The sequence below is a fragment of the Grammomys surdaster genome, unplaced genomic scaffold, assembly GCF_004785775.1.
Source record: "Grammomys surdaster isolate TR1022 unplaced genomic scaffold, NIH_TR_1.0 126176, whole genome shotgun sequence".
Classification (NCBI taxonomy): domain Eukaryota; kingdom Metazoa; phylum Chordata; class Mammalia; order Rodentia; family Muridae; genus Grammomys; species Grammomys surdaster.
The window spans coordinates 700,261-727,688 of NW_021620983.1; the positions used below are offsets into that span (position 1 = coordinate 700,261).

Sequence of the window (27,428 nt, forward strand, 5' to 3'; positions counted from 1 at the left end):
AGTTTCTTAACAGACGCTATATGACAGAAGTAAAATTTTCAAGAAAACAAGAAAATGAAGAACAATCTTGGGAAGCAGATTATACTAGGAAACCAAGTCTCCTCAAATGTTGGAATACACTTCCAGAACCAGATGGTCAGGAGAAGAAGAAAGAGTCTTTGGAGTCCTGGGAGTCTTCTCTTAAGTCTCAGGAGGTATCAAAGCCTGTGGTTTCCTTAGAACAGGGAAAGCTTGGGCCAACATTGCAGGAAGAGCAGAAGCAGCAGGTTTCTATGGCACCTGTCAGTCAGTGGAAGCCAGAAAGCCCTAAGTCCAAAGTGGGCAGCCCTCAAGAAGAGCAGAATGTACGGGCGACGCCAAAGTCATGGGTGGTTCAGTCACAGAAAGAACAAGATCCAAAGAAGCTACCTCCTGGATCCTGGGCAGTATCTGTCCAGAGTGAACAGAGTGGCAGCAGACCCTGGTCCACTCCTGTGTGCAGAGAACAGGCTTCAGTGCAGCCTGGAACTCCAGTATCCTGGAAAAACAAGGCTGAGAACCAGAAACAATCCTTAATACCACAATCACAGATTTCTCTAAAGTCCTGGGGAGCAGCTTCAGTAGGCCTTTTACCAAATGATCAGGTCCTGCCCAGGAAGTTAAATGTAGAACCCAAAGATGTGAGTAGATTTCTATGTCTGCCTCGTTCTGTTGATAATAAGATCTCAGGATGTGAGGTTTATATGAAATGGTCCTTGGATATAATCTTTGCTAGTATTGGTTGTTAAATTATGTTATTAATTATATATAATTAATTATAAGTTATAATTATATTATAAATTACTTGATTTATAAATTATTTAAATTATAAATTACTTAATATTGCTTATGAAACAAACATATCACTGTTTTTTTAGTCAGGAACTTTCTGATCAAGTCTTTGGTCATCTAATGGTATGAAGAATCCTTTTCTTTGGAGAGATCAAAGCATCAGCATTTTATAAATAAACAAACTACTTGTCAATGCTGCTTTATAGAAAGAGAATTTTAGAGTTGTCTTTTTTTTTTTCTTCCCCAAATAAGGTTTCTCTATGTATTAGCCCTAGCTGTCCTGGAACTTGCTTTGTAGATCAGGCTGGCCTTGAACTCACAGAGATCTGCTAGCTTCTCTGTCCAGAGTACTGGGATTAAAGGCTTATGCCACCACATTTGGATTTTGTTTTTGCTTTTGGGACAAGATCTCATTATGCAGCTCTGGCGGGCTTGGAACTCAGTATATAGACCAGTTTTGCCTTAAAATTCATAGAGATCCACTTGCCTCTGCCTCCTAAGTGCTAGGATTGGAGGCATGAGCCTGACTTTTTCCTTTTTCTTTGCTTTGTCTTTCCTCTCTTCAAGTCCTGATTTTTTTCTCCTTTTCTAGTTTACAAGTGCTAATTTTTTATATTATTCCTGCCCTTGTAGAAATTTGACAGCCACACCTTATTAACTTATAACATCTGATAGTAATTGCATGAATGCTGTTTTTGAGAAGCATATTAAAAACCCATCTTAATACCCCAATAAAGCTGTTTAAAACAAAACAACAACAAAACTCTAATTTGAGAGTTTGAGGCCAGCCTTGTCTATATATAGCAAGTTCAACACCAGTTAGTGCTGCATAGTGAGAGCCTGTCTTAAAACAAAAAGCAGGCAAACACATAGAAAACCAAATCAGTCAACCAACCCCACAGGGATATTTTTTATTTTGTTTTTCTTGTTTTTTGTTTTGTTTTGTTTTTGTAGATCCACTAGGCATTTGAACTTTTACCATACTAGAATATTGATCTCATGATATTTTGAATGATATTGAAAACCAGGGATGTTTAATTGTAAAAATCCAAACATACTGAATTTGCTTTTATGGCACAGGCAGCATTGTATTGAAGTTTTAGGCTCTTTCAGTAACTAAGAGGGCACTCACTTCTCTGTGAACAGCTGATCTCAGCTATTAAGAATATGACTAATGGCTAGAGAGATGGCTTGATGGTTAAGAGCACTCACTGACTCTTCTTCCAGAGGAGACTGGGGTTTAATTCCCGGCATCATTATGGCAGCTCATATATGTAATTTCAGTTCTGGATATCTGATGCCTTTTAGCCTTTGCATGTACCAAAATGGTATATACACATACACAGACAAAAGACACATATATGTTAAAAAAAAAGAGCGAGGGGCTGGAGAGATGACTTAGTGGTTAAGAGCACTGACTGTTCTTCCAGAGGTCTTGAGTTCAATTCCCAGCAACCACATGGTGGCTCACAACCATCTGTAATGGGATCTGATGCCTTCTTCTGGTGTGTCTGAAGACAGCTACAGTGTACTCATATTCAATAAATAAATAAATAAATAAATAAATAGAAGAAGAACTTTAAATTGTTAAGGTAAATTCAAGATGTTTAGCAGTTTATCATGGGAGCGTCCAACAGCAGAAGCCTCCAAGAGTATACTTTTTAATGAAATATAATAAAGTACTTCTTCATTTTTATTGTATATGTATTGCATATGGATATATATATAGTTATATAGTATTTATTTATATTTTAATGTCTCTGAAATCATATGCATCTTAAAAATGAGATGCATATTTAATGTGATAATATTAATTCTTGTCTTGGTAAGAAACATTATCATTGGTATGTGTCATAGTCAGTGGGTTCTTATCACAGAGAACAAATGGTAATAACTATGTATAATGAAACACTTTAAGGAAGGCCCTTTATTCTGTGTCCTTTTAGAAAAAGACTGCTTTAGCCGGGTATGGTGGTATATGCCTTTACAGCACTCTGGAGGCAGAGGCAGGTGGATCTCTGTGAGTTCAAGGCCATCCTGGTTTACAATGTGAGTCTAGGAGAGCCAGGGCTATTACACAGAGAAACCTGTCCTGAAAAACCAAAAAAAAAAGAAAGAAAGAAAGAGAGAGGAAGAGAGAAAGAAGGAAGGAAGGAAGGAAGGAAGGAAGGAAGGAAGAAAGAAAGAAAGAAAGAAAGAAAGAAAGAAAGAAAGAAAGAAAGGCTGCTTCATGTTTTAGAAAGTTGTTTTGAAAGGGGAAAACTGAAATTATTTAGAAAATGGATTTATGTGAGAATTCCTACTGTGATAAATCTAATAAATATTTCCATTTGATTTCCTGAAGATGTACTAGTAATGTAAGCTTCCTGGTGAATCTCACACTTGGTAGGTTTGTCTTATAGGTGCCTAAGCCCATGCCTCAGCCTATAGATTCTTCCTCTGCCCTTCCAGAGGATCCAGTATTGAGGAAGGAAAAACTGCAGGACCTCATGACCCAGATTCAAGGAACTTGTAACTTTATGCAAGTATGAGCTGTGTTATTTTATTTTTTGTTTTGTTTTGACTTTAGTGTATTTTTTTGTTCTTTGACAATTTCTTATGTGTACAGTGTATCTTGATTACATCTAGTTCAAATTTCTGTGTCCCATTGTCCCTTGTATCTACCTATATACTTCCCAGTGTCACCTTCATACTCTTTCTCCCCGCTTAAAAAAAAAGCCCAGCCAGGCAGTGGTGGCGCACGCCTTTAACCCCAGCACTTGGGAAGCAGAGGCAGGCGGATTTCTGAGTTCGAGGACAGCCAGGGCTACACAAACTCTGTCTCGAACTCCCCCCCCCCCCAAAAAAAGCCCAGCATAGCATATAGTTAGTGCTGTCTGCATGTGTGTGAGTGTCGGCCCATTTACTAGAGCAAAAGCAATCTACTCACAGCCATAGAACTAAAGAAAAGTGATATATGTCCCATTTCCTATGTTGCGCCTCCCTCCCCTCATGCATGATTGCACCTAGAAGCTATCAAGGGGTGATAGCGCTTCATGAGTCCCTGTCTCATCCATGCTGGAATATTTGCTGGCTTGGACTTCTGCACATCACCATAGCTTCTATTAGTTTATGAGTACAAAAGCTATGTCATATCCAGAAGAGAATATTTCACGACAGTCCTCTCTATTAGAGTCTTGCACTCTTTCTGTGCTCTCCTCTGGGATATTCCCTGAGCCATGAAGTTGAAGGAATTGATATAAACATCCTATACAGAGGTGAGCATTCAAGTTACTCTATACTTTGACCACTTATGACTTTATGCATTAACTGCTGCTCCTGCCAGAAATCTTCTCTGACCAATGATGAAAGTAGTACTAATCTGTGGGTATAAATATAAGTGTTTAAAAGGCAGTTTGATTAAAAATCCATTTATCAAAACAATGGTAGTAGTTTCTCTTCCTAGGCCCCCTGATCCCTGCAGCCCTGAATCTTGGGATACAGTATCAGGAACAAATTACTTCCTGTGGAACAGGCATAAAGTTCAGCCAGGAAATGGTTGGCTACTCCCATAACTTTCCTGTCAGACATTTTGCCTATGAGACATTTTAAAAGTCAATCTTAAGTGGTATTTGTGGAACTAGTAACTTGTATATGAAACATTGTGTTGAAATTCTTTTTTTTTGTTGTTGTTGTTTATGTTTTTAAAGCTTTTTACTTTTTATTATTTTATGTATTCATCATTGCTATCTTCAGACACAGCAGAAGAGGGCATCAGACCCCATTTCAGATGGTTGTGAGCCACCATGTGGTTGCTGGGAATTGAACTCAGGACCTCTGAAAGAGCAGTCAGTGCTCTTAACCACTGAGCCATTTCTCCAGCCCTGTGTTGAAATTCTTAAGACTCTACATCCCATTATGTAGAATGGTGTCCTGGTTCTGCAGTTTTCTTGCTCTCAGGGCACGTTTTTTCACTTTCTGCTTTGTTATTATTATTTTTTCTTTTTTTTTTCTTTTTTTTCTTTTTTTTTTTTTTTTTTTTTGGTTTTTCGAGACAGGGTTTCTCTGTATAGCCCGAGCTGTCCTGGAACTCACTCTGTAGACCAGGCTGGCCTCGAACTCAGAAATTCGCCTGCCTCTGCCTCCCAAGTGCTGGGATTAAAGGCGTGCGCCACCACCGCCCGGCCCGGTTATTATTATTTTTTAATGTGAAAAAAATTGTAGTCTTCACTTCCTAAGTTTGTTGTGTGTAAAGGAATTAATTAAACATACCAAAAACATCATGTGTATAAGTGTCAGGGCTGCTATGGATCTTTGGTAGATGTATTAAAACTGAGAACCTGTTTGCTGCTTGGTGTTTCCAGGTCTCACTGCCTAAAAAATTATGAGACACTCATCATCTGTCTTCAAAGCTATAGAAGATTGGAAACTTGTGCTAAATCAATAGTTAAATTGTGTAAAAGACTATTTTCCCCTTGAAGACAAGGTCTCCTCACTGTGTAGCTCTGCTAGCCTGGTGCTCAAAATGTAGACCAGACCGGTCTTGAATTCATAGAGATCAGTTTGCTTCTGTCTCCCAGGTGTTGGAATTAAAGGCATGTTTTCATCCATTATGAAAAGCTGTGTTTAATTAAATTGTATGACATAGACTCTTAGAAAATTTCAGAACAGCATTATGTTACTGAGGCCTTACTATTCAAGTAAACAAAATAAATTTAAATAGAGGAGATAGGTCTTGAGCTTTGGATATAGGCCTGAGAGTAAACACCAGTACTATTTCTTGACAACTGCATAACTCAAGTTCTTTCTTTAATTTCCAGCCCTCTAGTTTGCAAAGTGAGAGATAATTTGATTATCTTTCATTTTATTTCAAGATAAAAGATAAAAAAAAGAAGTAAGATACTTTCTGCAAATTTCTAGCTTCAGTAAGTAGAGTCTGAGAGGTTTTCTTAAGAGAACCCCAATACTCAGGCATAAAAATAACTTTGGGCTAGTATATTTTGGTCCTGAGATATTTTGGTCATCTTGATAAGCCCTTAGAAATAGTGATCACAGGATTTTGTTTATTGCCTTGCTTGTTCTTTGACTATTTGTGTTTATTGTCTTGCTTGGTCCTTGACTATTTGCATCTTTTGTATTGCTAGTTCCTCAACCTAGAACTGACCTTAATACTTGCATGTAATTAAAATGGTATAAAAGCAAAAAGGAGGAGGAGGGATGGGATAGGGAACTTATGGGGGCGGGGAATGGGGAAAGCGGATAACATTTGAAATGTAAATAAATAAAATATCCAATAAAAGAAAAAAGACAAAAAAAGTGAGAGAACCCCAATACACAGATGTGAGAAGGGAATAATTTCTCATCATAAAATGTTTACCAGTAAGTGGTTGAGATAAAAAATAAGTAGACCTTCTCATTTGTTAGGTATAATAAAAATTCAAAGTTCAAACTAGACTAGACTAATATTTTATGCTTAAGACTCAGATCGAGTGTGCATATCTAAATTGGGCCTAAGAATCCTGTTCTAGTTTTATCAATCTTGAGGTTTGTTTGACAGTAACTTTAGGGTTTAGTTTTGACTCTTGAACTTGTTAACATCACAAGGTGGGAACTAGCTCATTGCCTATAGTTTAACTAGTAATAGCTATGGTCAATACAGTGAATTACTTATTAAATGAATCATCTGTGTTTCTTTTTGCTTTCTAAAATCTTCTCTTTAGGAGTCTGTTCTAGATTTTGACAAACCCTCAAGTGCAATTCCATCGTCACAGCCGCCTTCAGCTTCTCCAGGTAACCCACTAGGAACATAGTAATTCTAAAGACCTAAACAGCTTTGGAGCTAACAGTCATTTCTTTTATGAATCATTCACTTACTCCAGATAGCTTAAGTGTTTGCTAATTTATTCTAGTTGTATCCATCAATCAGTAGAGTTACATAGGGAAAAATTATCATTAGGACATAAACATCATTCAGTATCATATTTACATTTGTTAGAAAATATAACATCCTCAGATGGGCAAGTAAGAATGCCTAATAGCTGCTTTAGCAATTTTCCATGTTCTTTCTGGGATCATGATTTCTGAGTACAACCTACATGACCTTTGAGCTGTAAATCTAGTGTGGAAACTTTTGGGCCATCCTAGCTGACAAGATTACCTCAGTAATACTTAGAACAATGAATATCATGGTAATGAATGATGGAGCCTAAATCTAAAGCTGGTGTGATGCTTCAAAGCTTAGGGCTCTGGCTCCATGATAATTTCTCTTAGGTAAGGAATAGCATGATTAAAACTACAGTTCAACTGTGGTAAGCATTCAACAGCTGTTAAAGACTGATGCTGTAATACTGGTGAAACCAGGAGAAGTCATTAATATTAATGAGTGAAACCAAACTGAAAACTATATAATTGTAAAAAGTATATTAATATGTATAACTACAGTGAAGAAATCCAAACAAACAGATGACCAGCTAAAACTTATTATGAAGAGTATGTGTATCAGTTAGTGACAACTCACAGTGGCTTAGTTTTTGTTTTCCAGATTGTTATTCCCAATAATTTTTTAAGCCATTGTTGTTGTTGTTCTCTTCCTCCTCCTCCTCCTCCTCCTCTTCCTCCTCTTCTTCCTCCTCCTTCTCCTCCTCTTCCTTCTCCTCTTCTTCCTCCTCCTCCTCCTCCTCCTCTTCCTCCTCTTCTTCTTCCTCCTCTTCCTCTTCCTCCTTCTCTTCCTCTTCCTCCTCCTCCTCTTCTTCCTCTTCCTCCTCCTCCTCCTCTTCCTCCTCCTCCTCCTTCTCCTCCTCCTCTTCCTTCTCCTCCTCCTCTTCATCCCCCCTTCTCTTCTTTGGAAGCTTTGGAAGCTTTGGAATACTGGTTTTACCCATATAACCTTAGAACATCACCATGTACCACACATGGAATTAGTGTTTCTGTCTACTCCCTTCAAATTTTAATAGGAACCTGTTCTTCTAATTGGCACTTACTTTGTACAGAGTAAACTTTGTTTTGTTAAATTGATATGTATTAACTTTTCTCTCTCTCCCCTTAATTGTTTGGTTTCCTTCAGTCTCTACAGTCTCTGCAGAACAAAACTTGTCCAACCAAAGTGATTTTCTTCAAGAGCCATCACAGGTAACTTCTGGATTAATCTGCTTTACACTCTTCTTTGCTGTATGGGTAGGACTTCTTACTTTGAGAAGAGTAATCAGACTTATTCTGATATATCTGATTGAGAAAAAAAAATTTTTTTATCTTAGACCAACTAGAAAAACATTTTTTTTGTGTGTGTGTGTGTGCGCACACGTGCAAGTGCATGCTGTTATTAGAGACAAAGTCTCTTAATGTAGCCCAGGCTAACCCTGAATTCACTTTGTAGCCTAGGCTGGTTTAGAACTTGTGATTCTCCTGCCTCAGGAGTTGGAATATTTGTCTGTGCTAGAATGACCAGTAGCATTTGTCTTTTTGTACCTTCTAAGTAAGTCTGCATACCTACATTTAGAACCACTGGTCTCAAATACCATGTTTACTCAACAGTACTTAAAACTACTTCTGGTCACTCTACTTGAAGTGATAATTTGCAGGCAAGAGTAATTGCAACTTATAAATGAATACTGATATAAAGATTTTAAACACAGTTGACCCCACTGTGGTGCTAGACATTGAATGAGTCCAACTTTTATTGCTCCATGCTACGCCAGTGCTCTGCCACTGAGCTACAGCTGGAACCCTATTAAATGAATATTATACTTTTAAGTAAAATTTATCATTTTGTTTGTATTTTAAGCCATGGTTTTGCTCTGTAGTCCAGGGTGGTCCTGAACTGTGGTCTTCTTGTTTTATTCTTCTGGCCCTGGGGTAATATATGCATTCCACTGGACTAGCTTCCAGTCTTTTTAGCTTAACTATTAAGAGGACAAAGGAGGGTTAGGTTAGAGTTTCTGGGATTCTCCTTGTACACAAGTATAGCTCAACAGCAACCAGCCCCATGTATGATGGGTAGTTGGTTTATTACCTTAATTCAAAGTACTGAAAAAAAAGCATAATTTTAGAACACTTTCATAATTCTCTTATTTTAGTTAGCTATTAATCATGTAAATTAATATATAAACTGTTCTACACTATTAAAAGAAATTCCCCTGAACTCTTTTTGAATGGTGGTGGTTAGATGGAGCAGGATCTGGCAATATAGCTCTGGTTGACCTTGTAGACCAGGCTGCCCTTTGAAACTCTTTCTGGTGTGTGTGTCTTTCTGGGCCTGTTTTTTATTTTATTTATTTACTTTTTTGAGGCATGGTCTTAAGTAACAGTAGCTCAAGCTGGCCTGGAACTATGTAGTTGAGGAAGATGACCTTGAACTCTTGGTTATTCTGACTCTGCCTTTCTAGTGCTGGGATTATAGGCATATGCTGTCACACTTGGTTCTATAAGCTTTTCTTAAATTTGACCCTCTGCCTCTCCTGAAGTAGGAGCATAGTATGAAAGCCCCTTTAGCAGTTTATAGAAACATATCAACTACTCTGATATTTGGCTGCCACTCAATTGATTTATGGTTCTCCTGCCATATTACTGGAGCTTCTGAGAACTATGAAGAAGTATTGGAATGCAGGATTGGATGCATAAGCACTTAGTTATCATCTCTGTTAGATTATTTTAGGTATCTATTACATTTCAATACCTGTTTATGCTATAGATTTCCTTCTGAACTCCTTTTGTTGTTATATTGTTAAATTGTCACAGTCTTACGCTTGTTCCTAGTTTTTTTATTTTATACCTGCTTCTAACTCTAAATTTTTTCTTCGAATTTTGATACTGATTTGATCTGTGTAGAGCCTGTCCATTTTTTTTATCCTTCTGCTGATCTCTGTAAGGCATGCAAAGTCTTCAAGCCAGAAGCCTGATTAGATCTGTGCATAGCTTGACAGCATGCACTGCTAACAAGCCACAATGTGTCGGCTACATTGCAGATCTGGCACCAGATTTTTCTGGGCCAAGAATCTTGGTCAACAAGGCTTCTCTCTCTCTCTCTCTCTCTCTCTCTCTCTCTCTCTCTCTCTCTCTGTGTGTGTGTGTGTGTGTGTGTGTGTGTGTGTGTGTGTGTTTGTGTGTGTAGCCCTGGCTATTCTGGAACTTTCTCTGTATACCAGGTCAGGCTGGCCTTAAACTCTGAGATCTGCCTACCTCAGCTTCCCAAGTGTTCTTTGTGTGCCTAACCATTCATTGCTTCTCGATGTCACTAAAATGAAGGTAGTCATGCTTACTTCCCATGTTTGTTAGGATTAAGTGTATTCATATGCATATAGAATGCATTTAGCATACTGCCTAGTACCACTGAGTGCCAGTAAAAGTAACATATCAAGAAGTCCAGGGCCCAGGAAATACAAAGTGAACACAGTAAGTGTTGACAATGCTTTCTATCTTCCTTGTGTCTAGACTTCTTCTCCAGTTACTTGTAGCTCAAATGCTTGCTTGGGTACTACTGATCAGGTTTCTTCGGGATCTGAAACAGAGTTTATGACTTCAAAGACCCCTGAGGTAATGAGACCCATGGTCTTAATTTCTTTGCTGTCTCAAAAAATTGCAGAATGCACTTATGAGTTATTGGCATGATTGATGGAATTAAACTGTTTGTATTTATTAATATATTACCTTCTGTAGATGTCGTAGTCCTAGAACATACACAGGTCACTATTATGGCTTTGCCATGTATATAGAATTAATAGTACATATCTTACCTGATGTAATAAAATATACTTAGAATTATTATCATTTTTAATTTTTTAAGGTTTATTCATTTTGTTTCATGCATGTATGTATGTGTACCACATAGTGTTTGGTGCCCAAGGAGGTTAGAAGAGGACATTAGTTCCTGTAACTGAAGTTATGTAGTTGCTAGGAATTGAACCTAGGTCCTCTGCAAGAGCAACAATATTCTTAATCACTGAACCATCTGTCTCTCCAGCCTTTCTATTACTGTCTTTTGAGATGATCTGTAGCTGGTCTTGAGTTCCTGATCCTTTTGCTTCCACTTCTCAGGTGTTGGGATTTCATGAGAGTATGGCCAAGCTTAGTCAGTTTATTAATTTATTTTAATAAGTAGCATACAGGACTGGAGAGATTCAGTGATTAAGAATGTATACTCAAGTCAAGCAGTGGTGGCGCATGCCTTTAATCCCAGCACTTGGGAGGCAGAGACAGGCGGATTTCTGAGTTCGAGGCCAGCCTGGTCTACAGAGTGAGTTCCAGGACAGCCAGGGCTACACAGAGAAACCCTGTCTTGAGAAAAAAAAAAAAAAAAAGAATGTATACTCAAGTCTTAAGTCCCAGCACTCATATCCGGTAGCTCACAACTACCTGTAACTCCAGCCTCTGAATCTGAGGCATTTGGCTTCCACGGGCACTTGCACTCATGTGCACAAACACTGATATATTTGTACATACATAGACTTAAAAATAAAGTAAATCTCTATAATTAGCAAAGTATTACATTTCCTTATGACATTTTAAATATATAATGAAGAAAAGCTCCAGGTAGAATTAGGAGAAATTATTCATATAACTGAAGGTTTGGTTTTTATAGAGTTATTAGCACTGACTGAGTTGGAATGAGTTACAGACTTTCTGGCTCATCTTATCAAAAGCATTTTGACAGTAGGAGGTTTGTGTGTGAAGTTCTAAATGTCAGCCTTTGCTCTTTGAACAAATCTTTGTGCTAGACATGGATGGGATGAATTTGGGGGGAATTTAATAACTGTTAGGTTATAATTTTGAGGTGATTTTGGATGTTTAGTCTTTATAGTATTCACTTGCTCTAAATTAAGATAGTTGGCTTTTTGACAAAGAAAAAGTGATTTTTTTTTAACTAAATGACCTATAATGGTCTGATTTATATAATCTGGTTGAGATTGGGTTCTATGTCATATTAATTTGGCTTTATAGGTAAGGATTACTTAAATTAGATGAATTTTTTTTAAGAGAGAGGACTTAGAAATCTAATATTTCTTAAATAAAGAATTAACACCTAAGGAACTAACTAACCCCAAGTTTTTCTTAAACTCAGTCTTTGCATATATTTGGAGTAATATTAGATTATTAGTTGGAAAACAGCAATTTTTGCAGAACTCTTGGTGCTGGTAGGAGTTGAAACCCCTTGTGCGACACTCTCTTTGTCAGCACCCTATCAAAGCAAATGTACTGTGCATCCTCAGCAGTCTAGATTTGAAATTGTAAGCAAACGCTGCTCTCTGCATTCCTGTGTTCCCATGTCACCCTAAAGAACTTGCTGACTTGTGTCAGCTTGGGGCTTAGTGTAGGTTAACCTCCTGGCATATGGCAAGCATGGCTGATTTTGCATTTCTCCTCCACAGATGGTGGTCCCCCCCTGCAAGCCAGCATCTGCACTTGCTTCTCCAAATCCTCCCCTGTCAGAGGGCTTCCAGTTACCTCCTGCAAGTGGGAGCTCAGCAGCCATTAGCACAGCACCCTTTCAGGCTATGCAGACAGTGAGTATGAAAGGGAAATGATGGCCACGGAAGAGCTGAGGTTTCTCCCACACCTAGCTTCGGTACTGGCTGAAAAGTTTGCTTGCATGTTGCTCTTATTTGGGCTAGAGTTTAAATTTGTCACTGTTTGTGACAGAGTATTAAATCTACAACCTCCAGAATTTTCAAGAAGTATTTTTTTAGTTGAAAATTGATTTTTTTCGTACAATATATTCTGATTATGGTTTCCCTTTCCCTTACTCTTCTTAGGTCCTCCCCACTTACCCTCTTCTCCAGCTCACACCCTTTCTATCTCTCTTTCAAAAATAAACAGGTATCTAAGTAATGATGATAAAGTTAAATAAAATGCAATAAAAAAACCAAACAAATCGGAATATAACAAAGCACCAAACAAGAAAAAGAGCCAAAGAAAAAGCACAGGAAATGCATTTAGAAGTAGTTATACATATAGGAGTCTGTTAAAAATCCCCAAATTGGAAACCATAGTGTGTGTGTGTGTGTGTGTGTGTGTACATAAACACACACACACACACACACACACACACACACATATATATGCAAATGACCTGTAAGGCAGGAAAAAAAATTCCTGACTTAACATGATGTAGAGAACCTCCAAAAATGCTATTGAGTTTATTTTGTATTGGTTACTCACTGCTGGGTGTGAGGTCTACCCTTAAGAGTGCTTTGTTCAAGGTGTATTTTTATCAGAGCCTTGTTTCCTCTCTAAAGATTAACAAGCAAAACTTTGAACCTATGTGAAAATGAATGTGGTTGATCCCCAATACTCCCTCCCCACAAAGGAATATGTGGGTAGTAAACATTGTCTTGGCAATAGTTATGGATATTATTAATCACTACTGATACTGCATTACTAAAGGTTCTAGCTTTAATAACCCGAAGTAAGAGATAAGTTAATTAAAATTCATTTAATTTTATTTTAGTCTCATTCTGGTTCACAAAGTTTTAGGTTTGTTCAGATTTGTATGTGTTCTGAAATGTATTCCTCTACAAATAGTAATGTGAAACTTTTTTAAGACGGTAATATAGCAAGGGCTGGAGAGGTGGCTCAGTGGTTAAGAGCATTTGATGCTCTTATAGAGGACCCAGATTTGGTTTCTGGTACCTACATAGTGGCTAACAGCTGTCTGTAACATTCTATAACATCTGTTGGATCCCATATCCTCGTCCTTTCTAGGCAGCAGCTACAGACATGGTGCACATATTATATATGAAGCCAGCATGAACACACACAAAGAAAAATCTTTAAAAAAGAAAAAAAAAGAAAAAGATAATCTGATTGTGTATTTTTGGGGGAGACAACCATTCAGTAAGGGATTAAGTGCCTTTATTGTTGGTGCTTCCTTTTTCATACCAGAACCTTTGGAATAATGGTAGTGGGTGAACAGTGTAGAGCAGGCCCAGTGCAGGGCTGCTGAACTCAGTAGCAGGAATTCACAGACCCTCCTACTATGGATGGACTGTTTGAGGGTCTTTTTCTCCTTGCTTTTCTACTTTCCCTTGCAGTCTTATAATATTACAGTCTATTTTTTTCTTTTGCCTAATCAAAAGCAGACAGTGGTTCATCACATGATGAAATAGAATCCTTCTCCTGGTATTACCTATTGAAGTATAGTTTAACCTATCAGACTAGTCCGCTGGGCTTGTCTTGTGTAGTTTTGTCATAGTGTCTCTTTGTTGATGGTTCCCTGTCTACTCTCCCTCTTTGAAGCTCTCCCAGTTCAAACAGGTTCTGTTGTATTGATTTTATAGGCTGTTTCTGTCCTACTCTATCCTGTTTAGCTCCTGTGTAAACAACACAGAGACAAGTTGCTAGCTTTGAGCTGGGCAGGTTCTGAGCTATTCTAACCTGACTAGTCTATTAATAACCAGATAAATGTCCTGTTATTTACCAGCTGAGTCTTGCTCTGTTCCATGTGTGTCCTCAGGGCCCATCCAGTCTCCTGGAGATCTCCTTTTCCTCTCCTTCGTCCTCTCTTCTTGTGGTCCCAACCTGAGATTCCCTCACTGGATCTGAATTTCTATCCTCTTCTCTCTCCTTCCCAGTTACAGGCTCTAGCTTTTTATTTACCAATCAGGCACTATTGGGGAACATTCTTTACAGCACATTGGTTAATATGATGCCTATGTCCAGACTGGGGTACAGAACTCAGTGTCTGAATACACAGCATACAAGACAAACCCCAACATCTCTTTTTTTTAAAAAAAAAAAAAAAAAGTTCAATAAAAGTCTCTTTTTCGTATAAACTATATAAAATAAGAACAATTATGAAAAACTATTATGTAAGATTTGCATTGACAGTGTCTAGTCCATTTGTATATATTAATCTAGGAGAAAGTACTCTGTTATCTATTCTATCTTGTTGAGTTCAGAGTTCTGTACCTAAATCATTTCCTATCGTAACTTGTATTATCAACCTAAAAATATCTTATACCTAAACATATTTTCTTAAATATTAAACAAGTTAAGCTTTTATTATAAGACTATAACTATGTAGTCTTCAACCCCATCAGAGACTTGAGAAGGAATAAATAGTACCTGAGTATACAGGAAGTGCAGAGCAAACATCTTATAAAACTAGAGAAATGTCAGAAATAATTGGCTGCCTAGACAGTCCCCCAAAATTTCTTTACAACATTAGAGCATCTATCTTCAATCTTTTGGCCCAGAGTATCTGATAGGCTTTTTTTTTTTTCTATGAAGCAGGAATTAGAAAGGGCTTGCTTGCCTTGTCCTTGCAAAGGTTGGCATTTGACTTTCTTGCATCTCGTTCTTTGTTGTTGTTGTTGTTTTGTTCAGCAGTTGAAATAAGGATAATTTCTTGTCCTATGGCCAGCTTTCTACTTTTGAAGCAAACTCCATACAGAGGTTGTTTAATGCTCATCTTCTTTGAAGTAGAATTGAGGTCCTGCCAGGAGCTGATATGTCTCATTGTCAAAAAAATGCCTTAAAATAATAAGAGATCTTTAATAATAAGAGATGCCATATTTTGTGGATCTCTGAGGTTTTTGAAGATTATCTGTCTGTCTGTCTGTCTAATATCTGAATAGGCAAACATTGCTCATTTTTAGACATTTACTATATGTTCAACTGAGGGACTATATTTCTGTAATAAACTAGACTAGTATCTAACATGACCATAAGTTTAATTGATTAACTATTAACTTGTGTTTCTTAATTATCCTAAGCAGTTTATAATAGCAGCTTTTAAAGGACTAGAATGTAACATTGCATTTTAAAGAATTTTATAGATATAATACCTTAAAAGGAGTCGATACATAGTATGTTTCAATCAAAAAATAACCTTAATTTCTAGCAATCTGTTCTAATCTTCTGGCTCCTTTTCATTCTCTGGCTAGTCTGTCTTTACCTGTGTCTCTGTAAAACTGTCCTGGTAAAACTGCCTCCTTTCTTTGCACCTCAAGTGGCTTCCCTTTCCTCTCTCTTCTCATGAGAGTTGGGTATATTTTATATTGTCAAGTCTTTCTCTAATTCATCACTGTGCCACTCAATAAGACACCACTTTCAAACATGGGTGCTTCCCTCTACTAACTAACTTTACCATCATTGTTTGGGATTAAAGATGTGTACTAACGACATGCCTGTATTACAGCCAGAGGGATTAAAGATGTGTGCTGAGGTCTGAGCTACACCACAACTCAAAACAGGTTTTTTTCAGTAAATAACACAATCTTGGGGTTCACAGTGTAATCAAATATTCTAGCCGGGCGGTGGTGGCGCACGCCTTTAATCCCAGCACTTGGGAGGCAGAGGCAGGCGGATTTCTGAGTTCGAGGCCAGCCTGGTCTACAGAGTGAGTTCCAGGACACCCAGGGCTACACAGAGAAACCCTGTCTCGAAAAACAAAAAACAAAAAAAAAACAAACCAAACCAAAATTCTGCAATACTTCTCTGATCAAAATTCAAAGCAACATAAGTCTATGGTTATAAACAGAAATACTTAGAAATCAATAAATGTGTCATAAAACACTAATAGTACCTTTTGACCAGGTTTATAGTATCAGGCATGAAGTCCCTTCTGTGGTGCAGGCTTCATATCCAGTAGTACAGGCTTCATATCCAGACAGAAAATAGCAGGTTATTAAACATTATGCTGTGATAGCACCAGATGGTTCATTTTGCTAGGTTGGTATTATAACATGCAGGGCCCATCACCAGTTGAGACTTGATGCCTTTTCTCCCCTAAGTAGTTCCAGTAGCAACTTCTAGCACTATGTAAGCCATCCAGAAGGGAGAGAATTTCTTAGTCAGTTTGATTTCTCTTATGTCCTGCATCTAAGTGAGTAGATAGTAGGGATAGGGTCCTACTATCTAGTTATGGTAGGCAGCCCAGAGCAATGGCAGTATCCTGTGTTGTTTTGGCGCATTCTTGATCAGTAACTTAGAAGGAGGAATTCCTTCGTTTGGTACTGATTATTTATATGAGACATCGTTTCACTGTAGCCCTGCCTGGCCTGGAACTCCCAGTGTAGATCAGGCTGGCTTTAAATTCAGAGATGCTCATGTCTTTGCTTCCAAGTTCTGAGGTCAAAGGCATGCAATATCATACCCAGACATAGGGATACTCCTTTTGTACTGTGTAGAAGCATCATCTGTCAATAAAAAGCTGATGGCCCATTAGCAAAAGGCAGGAAGTAGAAGGTGGGAGTTTTGGTAGAGAGATTGGAACTCTGGGAGATAGTCAGAGGCAAAAGATTCACCCCAGACTTGGATGAAGTCAGATGTGTGAAACTGAGGAGAGGTATCTAGCCATGTGGCAGACAAAGAATAGTTTAAGTAGGTTAAATAATCACAAACTATTATTACTTTGAAGCACCTCACAGTTACCTGGAAGGAGGTAACCTCAGGTGAGACATTATTACGATCAGAATGGTCTGTGGGCTCTTGTCTGTAGGGCATTGTCTTGACTGCAAGTTGATGTAAGAGGACCCAGATAGCCCTCCTACCTCTCTGCTCCCTGTGGGGTGTGTGTGTGTGTTTGTGTGTGTGTTTATCTTTAGGCAGGTGGTCTTAAGCTGTATAAGAAAGCTAGGTTAGCAAGAGCTGAGGAGTGAGCCATCATGCAACATTGTTCTATGGTTTCTACTACACTTCCTTGACTGTGATCGAGTTTCCTGGAGAGATGTATTGCTGCATGGGCTAGCAAGCAGGCCTGCTTTCAAGTTTCTGCTTCACTTCTTGTCCTGATTTGCTTCAGTGAAGAACTGTGACTTGGAAGTGTAAGCCCTTTCTAAATAAAATACTGGTCAGAGTGTTTTTTTGTTTTTTTTTATCACAATAACAGAAGGGAAACTAGAACACTCAATTAGATTATAATTCCCAATATTTACCCCTCCCTGAACCTCTATTCTACGTCTACCTCTATGAAGTTACTTATTCTAGGTAGAAGTGAAACCATCTATTCCCTTTCAAAAGCAATATTATTTATTATTATCATGTGCAAAGTACTACACCTTGCATGTAGCGGTCAGAGAACAATTATAATGGAGTTAGTTCTCTCCTACCACCTTTACATGGATTAACTCAGGTCACTAAGGTTGTTCAGTAAGTGTCTTTACCCAGGGATCCATCCCATCTTTCCCCAATTGTTTTGTAACTTGCTTGTTTCACTTAGAATAATGTTTTTGATATGTAATATACATCATATTTTCATTCTTTTTATGGGTGAATAATACTTAATGTACTTGTCTCATTTCATTTAGATTTTTTTATGTTTCACTATTAGGAATAATGTTGCTAAGCTCATATCTGTTCAAGTCTTGACTTTTACCTTTGGGAGAATATCTAGACATGAAACTGGTGGGTTTATATTTATCTTCACAAGGAACCATCATCTGTTTCCATAGTGCTTGTACCATTTTACCTTTCCAGCAGTAATAAGATTTCAGTTTCCCCTGTTCCCTGTTTAGTCTTGCTTTCCATCTTTTGACAATGGTGGACCTAGTGGGTATGAAGTGATATCCCGTAGTGGTCCTGGTTTACATTTTTCTGATGACTAAAGATGATCAGGCTTTCCTGTTCTTATTAGTTGTTTGTTGTCTTTGGAGAAATATCTGTTCAAATCTTTGTCCACCTAATGCCTTAGTATCTGGTAGAGTTGTACAGATGTTATTGAGACACTTCCTCTGAACCATACTCAGTGGCTTTGTGTGCTCTTTCTTTTAAGGTGTTTAATGTTAATGCACCTTTGCCTCCACTGAAAGAACAAGAAATGAAAGAATCTCCTTATTCATCTGGCTACAATCAAAATTTTACTTCTTCAAGTACACAGACCGTATCCCAATGCCAGCTCTCAGCTGTACACATAGACCAGGCAGCCCAACCTCCAGAGACTGGTAAGACCTCTGCATATATTCTTTATAAGTACCACGTGCCAACTTGGTGCTTTACTGGAATACCCTCTATAGCCCTTCTGAAGACTTAAGACAGCAGCTTTTTAAGTGGACAGTCTGTAGTGTTATCTCTTTAATGTTTCTCTAGTAGTAAGAAGTATTTGAAGTCTTTTCCTCTGTTTAGTTAAATTTACCTCTAGTGGTGAATTAGTTAAACCACTTTGGCTCCTGGAGGGTCTCATGCGCATATGTGCTGTACTGTACTAAGAGCTCTGTGGATGAAAGATACACACACACATACCAGACATAGCTCAACTGCTGGGCACTTCTGAACTTCCCCATGGCTAACACACATTTCCTTCCTGAATTCCTGGCTTAACATCTTTTTTTTTTTTTTTTTTTTATTTTATTTATGAGTACACTGTAGCTGTCTTCAGACACACCAGAAGAGGGCATTCAATCTCATTACGGATGGTTGTGAGCCACCATGTGGTTGCTGGGATTTGAACTCAGGACCTCTGGAAGAGCAGTCAGTGCTCTTAACCGCTGAGCCATCTCTCCAGCCCCCGGCTTAACATCTTTTAAAATCTATATTTCATCTCTGCTACCCCCGTTGCCTTCTGGGGAGGACCACCCTCCCCCGCCATAGGGCCGCATTCCCTTTCCACCTACATTGCTGGATGGTTTCTCTCCTGCAGCTCTTAAATTTGATCCCTCTGCATCCCGAGTAATGGTGATTCCCCTCTTCCTCCTCTCTTTCCTGGTCCCTTGCCTGTGCAATCTCAAAGTCCTGCCCAGTCTCCCTGCCCAGCCATTGGCTCTACAGCAATTATCAATCGAAGCCAACTGGGGACAGGGATCCTCAGGTCTCCAAGTGTGGCTTTTGGGAGCTGAAATAAGACAAAGCATTAGAACCAATTCCCAACATTTACTACTAATTTAGCTTTTGAGGTTTTTTTTGTTTGTCTTATTTTTCGTTTTTTCAAGACAGGATTTCTTTGTGTAGCCCTGGGTATCCTGGAACTTGCTTTGTTGACCAGGCTAGGCTTGAACTCAGAGATCTCTTTGCTTTTGTCTCCGTAGTGCTGGGATTTAAGCTGTGTACCACTGTGCCTGGCCTTTGGCCTTTTTTTTTTTAAAAGAAAACTTTTTTTTAAGATTTTTTTTTAAGTTTATGAATGTTTTGCTTGCATGTATGTCTATATGTACCACATGTGTGTCTGATACCCTTAGAAGTCAGAAAAAGACATCACATCTCCTGCACCTGTAGTTATGGATGATTGTGAGCTATCACATGGGCACTGGAAATGGAACCTAAGTCCTCTGTAAGAGAAACAAGTGCTCTTAACTGTTGAGCTGTCTCTCCAGTGTCTTGAACTATTGTTTCAAATATTTATTTTTATGTATGTATGTGCGGGGCGCGCGTGTAGTGGTCTCGCCGGCAAAAACATACACACACGCACACACACACACACACACACACACACCAGAATCCTTCCGTAGAAACACGTTTATTTTCATAAACCAAAATGGTGGCAGAAGACGACTCCCAGCCCTGGGAAAAGCCCTTATATACCCTAGAGCGGCGTAATCATCTCTGATTGGCCGCAAACTCGTAGCGCGCCAAACGCCGTGGGATGGGCTTAGCTTTGGCGGGCTTTACATGGCACATGCGCACTTTATTTGTTTACTAGGAAGAATTATGGCTGACAGCGCCACCTAGCGATGGCGGACTTTGCCAGTACCTGCCGCGGCTCCCAACATATGTATGTATGTATGTATGTATGTATGTATGTATGTATGTATGTATGTATACCACATGTGTATGGAGGCCAGAAGAGGTCACCATTACCTGCCATCTTAGTCTTGCCTTTCACCTTCTTCTTTGTTCACATCCCAGTGTTGACTCTCCTGGTCCCCACCTCAAACCTTCTCTCTGGACTCAGGAGTCCAGCCTTTCCCTCTCCTGCCCAGCAGTAGGCTGCTTAGCCCTTTATTTGGCCAATCAGAAGATGGTGAAGAACAATGTTTTATAAAATATTGAGTCAGGAGATGCTTCAAAATAATGACAATACCAAATTAGGGACTGCCACCAGATCTCTGGGTACAGAAATTAGCATTTGAATACACAGTACACAAAAACATCCTCCCACAGATAAGATAATCCCACAGATAAGATAAGATAATCTGAATTGTTGTGCGCTCATCACCCGTCCCACACTGGCTATAACTCTCTATCTGCTTACTGCTAACTCCTTTTCATTTCCTACTGGCCCCTGGAATCAACCATTCTACTTTATGAGTTTGAAATTGACTACCCTGCCTAGCTCATGTAAGTTGGCGTCATATACTTGTTCTGTTTTAACTTATTCAGTATAACCCCTGTAAACCTCATTTATACTGTCATGTGTGCCATATTTTTTTCCCCCTCTATAACCGAGTAATAGTCTGTTTCTCATATATGTTCATATATCATAAGCATGTTTTTAAAGGGAGAAAATATGTGTTAGAGGTTTTGATATATATTATATATATATAATATATATCAATATATTTTTATTGGAGCCTTTGTTATCATTTAATTCTTGGACTCTAAAATTGTTTTCTCTTAAGTTGTAGGTTACCAGCCTGATGGAACTGTTCAAGTAAGCAATGGCAGCCTTGCTTTTTACCCAGCACCCACGAGTATGTTTCCCAGACCTGCTCAGCCATTTATCAGTAGTCGGGGGGCTTTAAGAGGATGTTCACATGGAGGGAGGTTACTAATGAACCCCTATTGGTCTCCTGGTGGCTACAAAGGTATGCTTTGAATCTAGTGTACTAAATTATTTTAATCTATATATTCACCTGACTGAAATTTGACTTTTCTCTTGTTCTTTTTGTCATTCCCATTTATAATTGTTTATTAGTAGATGAATATTTTTTTGTTTTACTTATGCTCTTAAGCATTGAGTTATCTCTCCAGCACTCCAGTACTTTAATATACTTATTCTCTGCACAGACCTAACTTGTTGTCTGCAAAGAGGATTAATGCTGTGATTTACTAAAGAAGGAATGTTGATTAGCCTGGTTTTCTGTTTTTGTTTTTTTGTTTTGTTTTTCAAGACAGGGTTTCTCTGTATAGCCCTGGCTGTCCTGGAACTCACTCTGTAGACCAGGCTGGCCTCGAACTCAGAAATCCGCCTGCCTCTGCCTGCCACATGCTGGATTAAAAGCATGAACCACCACACCCAGTATTTTCTCCTGGCTTCTAATACTGTTGAAACACAAGTTGTAGTTGGGCAAAGATGGGGCTAATGTAATTAGGTACTTAAAACCTCAGCATCAAGTACTTTTGCTACTATCAAGCTGCCACCACAATACTCAGAACCATAACTAAGTCTTTGCAGTCTACTAAATGGACTCAAATTCTCTTATTGTTATCTGCAGTATAGTTTCAGAGTTACCTGCAAATGAGCTACGTCTAATTACGACACATTCTAAGAGTTAAACCAATCAGTAAAAGAAAAAATACAATTCAAACATGAAAATCAAAATCCCAAACCAAAAAAAAAAAAAAAAAAACCAGTCGGGCAGTAGTGGTACATGCCTTTAATCCCAGCACTTGGGAGGCAGAGGCAGGCGGATTTCTGAGTTTGAGAGTTTGAGGCTAGCCTGGTCTACAGAGTGAATTCTAGGACAGCCAGGGCTACACAGAGAAACCCTGTCTCGAAAAACCAAACCAAAAAAAAAAAAAAAAAAAGAAAGAAAAAGAAAAAAAAAAGAATGGCATGGCAAGATGGTCAAAGCATTTGTGCCCATTGATGGCTGCTTGAACTTCTTTGAGGAAAACGATGAGGTTCTGGTTGCTGGATATAGTCAAAAGGTCATGCTGTAGGTGATGGTCTTGGAGTCTACTTTAAGTTGTTAAAGTAGCCAGTGTTTCTCCAAAGTCAAGAAGGAAAGACTAAAACTAAATTTTGACAATGAAAAACACAGTAATAAAATTTCATATTCTGATAAAAACAAAAAAAGAAGACATATCTAATGGTGACATTGTAAAATCTGTCCAAATTTTTCCCCTCTAGTTTAACTTTTAAAGTCACAGAGTTTATTGAACTTCATTTCCTATCATTTTATGTATGCTGTTTGTTTATTCATTAGGTTTTGATAGTTACAGAAGACTTCCTTCAGCTTCAAGCGGGAATTACAGCCCACTGCAGCTGCAAGCTAGGGAATATCCTGGAACACCTTACTCTCAAAGGGTAAGTAGGAATAGCTGTTGCTACTAAATTGTGGAACAGTTGTGGGTGTTGGACATGAACATTTTTCCTATCATCAAATGAGGATGGAATTTGAAAGGACCTTAATCATGTTCACATAAGCTCATTTATTCTTCCACTTTATAGGAAGAGGATTCAGAGGTTAAATTTCTTGTTTGTGATCACACAGCAAGTAAATGGGATAAAAATTGGATTGCAAAAGTTGTTTTGTAAACTCCCAAACTTGCATTTCTTATAGTGTTACTAAATTGCCTTTAACTTAACTTACCTTTTATATATAGCAGAGTTCATCTTTATAAGTTTAATTGTTTAGTTTATTTGGATTTGGTCACTCAGCATATTTTCTTTTTTATATCTGACAAGACTGATAGGGGTTTACACATTGCATTTTAGCAAACTTTGTAAACTTTCTATCATGGTCATATTTAGATTAACATACTACACCAGTATTTTTCTTTTAAAACTTTGTATTATTTATGTATGTGTGTATGTGTGTGCGTAGACCATGATATATGTATAGAGGTTAGAGGAAAATTTGTAGGCATGGATTATCTCTGTCTTGTGGATTCTAGGGGTTCATTCAGGCTTGGTGACCGCTTTCTTCATCTACTAAGACTTCTCTCTGTCTCTAGTCTTTACATTGATTTACAGTCTGGGTCGTATTGAAGAATTTATGTGCTCTTCTTGCTTTACTGTGCCTTTTATATTAAGATGAATGACAAAGGCCATTGTCCGCTTCCGTGATTATTCAGCACTGTACTTGTTACATGGTATTCCCTAGATGCTAATTAATTTATCTGTATTTTTAGTTTTTGTGCCAGGTTAAAATATTAATGTGTTGCTGGGCAGTGGTGGCGCACGCCTTTAATCCCAGCACTTGGGAAGGAGAGGCAGGCGGATTTCTGAGTTTGAGGGCTACCTGGTCTACAGAGTGAGTTCTAGGACAGCCAGGGCTACAGAGAAACCCTGTCTTAGAAAACCAAAAAAAAAAAAAAAAAAAATTAATGTGTTCATTTCAGGATAATTTGCAGCAGTGTTATAAAAGATCAGGGACATCTAGTGGTCTTCAGGCAAATTCAAGAGGTAAGAGTTCTTATCTGTATAGATTTACCTAAAGCATGCCTTTACTTCACTATATATCCTCTACCAACTTCTCTCTAAAGTACAGTGCTTTCACTATTCATCTGCTGAAGCTTTCGATTTGCTAACCAAAATTGAAATGCAATGCTAACCTGCATGGAATGAGGCAATCGACTATTAGGAAGGGTATGAACACTGTCAGTCTAGTTGTGTATGTTTTCTAAAAAGTGTTTTTTTCTTTACGTGAACATAATTTAACCTTTGACACAATTTCCTATGCTAACTTTAGGTTGAGTCTGATGATTCAAAATGATGGCTTTAAAAACTTTTTTTTTTAGATTTATTCTTTTATGTGTGTTTTATTTGCATGTATGTCTGTGTACCACATGCATGCTTGGTGGTACCTTTGGAGGACAGAAGAAGGAATTGGATCCCCTGGAAGTGGAGTTACAGATGGTTGTGGCCCACCATGTGGGTGCTGGGAACTGAACCCAGGTTCTCTGCAAGAACAACAAGTGCTCTTAACCATTGAACCACCTCTCTAGTCCGCAGAATAATGTTTTTTTGTTTTTTTTTTTAAATAAATGGTGCTAGTGTTTGTGCAATGATAGATTTGAATAAGCAGCAGTTAAAACAAAGGGCAGTGGACTTAAACTTGTTAAAATGGGAAGAGACCATTAAATGATCCAGTGTAATTGAAAAAGAATTACTAAAGAGAAAAATTTCAAAGGAAAACAGCTTTTCTACTTTGAGAAAATGGTCTTCATTGTATTGAGCAGTGTTTTTTTTTTTTTTTTTTTAAGATTTATTATTTTTATGTGTGAGTACGCTATAGCCTCTTCAGGCACACCAGAAGAGGGTGCCAGATCCCATTACAGATGGTTGTGAGCCACCATGTGGTTGCTGGGAATTGAACTCAGGACCTCTGGAAGAGCAGTCAGTGCTCTTAACTGCTGAGCCATCTCTCCAGCCCTGAGCAGTGTTTTTTTTTTTTTTTTTTACACAGCACCTAAAATATTATTTCTGTGGAGAAGGTTGTATTGGGTAAAGTATGAAGACCTGAATTGAGATTCCTGGCAGCCACATAAAAAGCTGGGTTCTCTTACAGTTGCCTATAACCCTAGTGGTAGGGTTATAAATCTTAGAGGCCTGTCAGGACATTCTATTTAGCTATGGATGAGCTCTTGGGGCAGTGAGAGACTCTGTTTCAAAAAATAAGGTGGATAGGGACTGAGGAAACTATTGCAAACTTCTGGACTTTATATGGATGCATATGTACATCCACACCTACATGTTCACACATACATACATACATACACACATATATAATTTTATAACATTGGGAAGTTGAAATGAGAACCAAGCACTTATCTTGGGGCTTAGTCCTCGTGTCAGAACATCTCTGAATGGCTGGTAGTTGGTACTTCTATGTCTCTTTAGCTAATCTTAAATATTCTTGAGCCCTTTTATATTATTTGAGTAGACCATTAGTCACTGAAACATTAGCTGAATGAGAATTATGGAAGTAAGATAAATAAAAAATGCCCAAATCTGGTTTTAGTTTTCTGATATTGATGAGTTCTGGTAAGTTACTCAATTTTGGGAGGACAGTACATTTTCTTGACCTTTTAAAAAATAGTAGCCGGGCGGTGGTGGCGCACGCCTTTAATCCCAGCACTTGGGAGGCAGAGGCAGGCGGATTTCTGAGTTCGAGAGTTCGAGGCTAGCCTGGTCTACAGAGTGAGTTCCAGGACAGCCAGGACTACACAGAGAAACCCTGTCTCGAAAAACCAAACCAAAAAAAAAAAAAAAAAAAAAAAATAGTAAGCACACAGAGAAACCCAGTCTCGAAAAAACAAAAACAAAAAAAGATAGTTTTGCCAGGCAGTGGTGGTGCACACCTTTAATCCCAGCACTTGGGAGGCAGAGGCAGGCAGATTTCTGAGTTTGAGGCCAGCCTGGTGTACAGAGTGAGTTCCAGGACAGCCTGGGCTATAAAGAGAAACCCTGTCTCGAAAAAAACAAATAGAAAGCAATCAACACAAGATTACCTAGGACCTTCTGACTACATTTTTACTGCTTTTGTTTTGGAATCTTGTGTTTCAGTAGCTAATGTTAAATGTCTTGTACAAGCTAAGGCCTCACTGAAAAACTCACTGTTATTAATAAACAGCAGGGTGGAGCGACTCCTCCCAGGTGAGCAGCCCAGAGAGAGACAGCGAGACTTTTAACAGTGGAGACTCTGGGCTAGGAGACTCCAGGAGCATGACCCCAGTGGATGTGCCAGTGACAAGCCCAGCAGCCGCCATCCTGCCAGTACACATCTATCCCCTGCCTCAGCAAATGCGAGTTGCCTTCTCAGCTGCCAGAACATCTAATCTGGCTCCTGGAACTTTAGACCAACCTATTGTGTTTGATCTTCTCCTGAACAACTTGGGAGAGACCTTTGATCTTCAGCTTGGTAGATTCAATTGCCCAGTGAATGGCACTTACGTGTTCATTTTTCACATGTTAAAACTGGCTGTGAATGTACCGCTGTATGTCAACCTCATGAAAAATGAGGAAGTCTTAGTGTCAGCCTATGCCAATGATGGTGCTCCAGACCATGAGACAGCAAGCAACCATGCCATTCTCCAGCTCCTCCAGGGGGACCAGATATGGTTGCGCTTACACAGGGGAGCGATTTATGGAAGTAGCTGGAAATATTCTACATTTTCAGGCTATCTTCTTTATCAAGATTGAAATTCAGTTCAGAGTAAAAGAATGAAGTTCTCACTAGTGGATCTAAGGAAAAGTAGTCCTTGCCCTAGTGATTGACTGGTTGGGGAAAATATTTTTGTTCCTAGAGAAAGAAGGAGGTCCTTACTTTTTTGTTTTCCTTTTTATGTGAATACTCTGAAGCAGAATGATAATTAGCACTAATCTGGCACTTTATAAATTGTGATGTAGCCTTGCTAGTCACATGGTGAATGTGTATTGTTTGCACTTAACTCTGAACTGTGTTAATGGTCAGCTTACTGAACTGAATGCCTCAACTTAAGACAAGTTACCATGCCTCGTTGTGCCTCAATAAAAAATTTAAACTGCATCTCAGTTGTTTCTGTTTGCATAAACATTTGATTGAGAGTTAAGAATTTATCACTGACAACTCTGGAATTAATGGGTTCATGGTGTTAAAGAAGACCTTTATATTGTCTAGGTCCTTCTAAGGTCACTTTTCTCTGATGCATATCTATCTCATTAAAAGATGAATGTAACTGGGCAATGGTGGTTCAGACCTTTAATCCTAGCCCTTGAGAGGTAGAGGCAGATGGATCTCTGAGTTAGAGGCCAGTCTGCTCTACAGATCAAGTTCTTGGAGAGCTAAGGCTATACAGAGAAACCCTGTTTCAACAAAACAAACAAACAAACAAAAAACAAAGAACCA

The 27,428-nt window shown here is 38.5% G+C and overlaps 1 protein-coding gene across 7 annotated transcripts in view; it reads left to right on the top strand.

Annotated features, from left to right (window-relative positions):
- Caprin2 (caprin family member 2) overlaps nucleotides 1-27,089 on the top strand; it is a 49,602-nt gene extending 22,513 nt beyond the window's left edge. For 3 of the 7 annotated variants that reach the window (XM_028757528.1, XM_028757533.1, XM_028757534.1), the window contains 11 exons: nucleotides 3-659; nucleotides 3,213-3,335; nucleotides 6,510-6,579; nucleotides 7,853-7,917; nucleotides 10,216-10,317; nucleotides 12,150-12,284; nucleotides 18,494-18,662; nucleotides 21,273-21,458; nucleotides 22,803-22,903; nucleotides 23,941-24,004; nucleotides 26,175-27,089. In XM_028757528.1, the coding sequence (XP_028613361.1) occupies nucleotides 3-659; nucleotides 3,213-3,335; nucleotides 6,510-6,579; nucleotides 7,853-7,917; nucleotides 10,216-10,317; nucleotides 12,150-12,284; nucleotides 18,494-18,662; nucleotides 21,273-21,458; nucleotides 22,803-22,903; nucleotides 23,941-24,004; nucleotides 26,175-26,743 (2,241 nt within the window). In that variant the 3' untranslated portion in view covers nucleotides 26,744-27,089. The remainder of the gene's footprint in view (nucleotides 1-2; nucleotides 660-3,212; nucleotides 3,336-6,509; nucleotides 6,580-7,852; nucleotides 7,918-10,215; nucleotides 10,318-12,149; nucleotides 12,285-18,493; nucleotides 18,663-21,272; nucleotides 21,459-22,802; nucleotides 22,904-23,940; nucleotides 24,005-26,174) is intronic. The other 4 variants (XM_028757530.1, XM_028757531.1, XM_028757529.1 and 1 more) reach the window with 4 other exon arrangements.
- The last annotated feature ends 339 nt before the right edge of the window (nucleotides 27,090-27,428 follow it).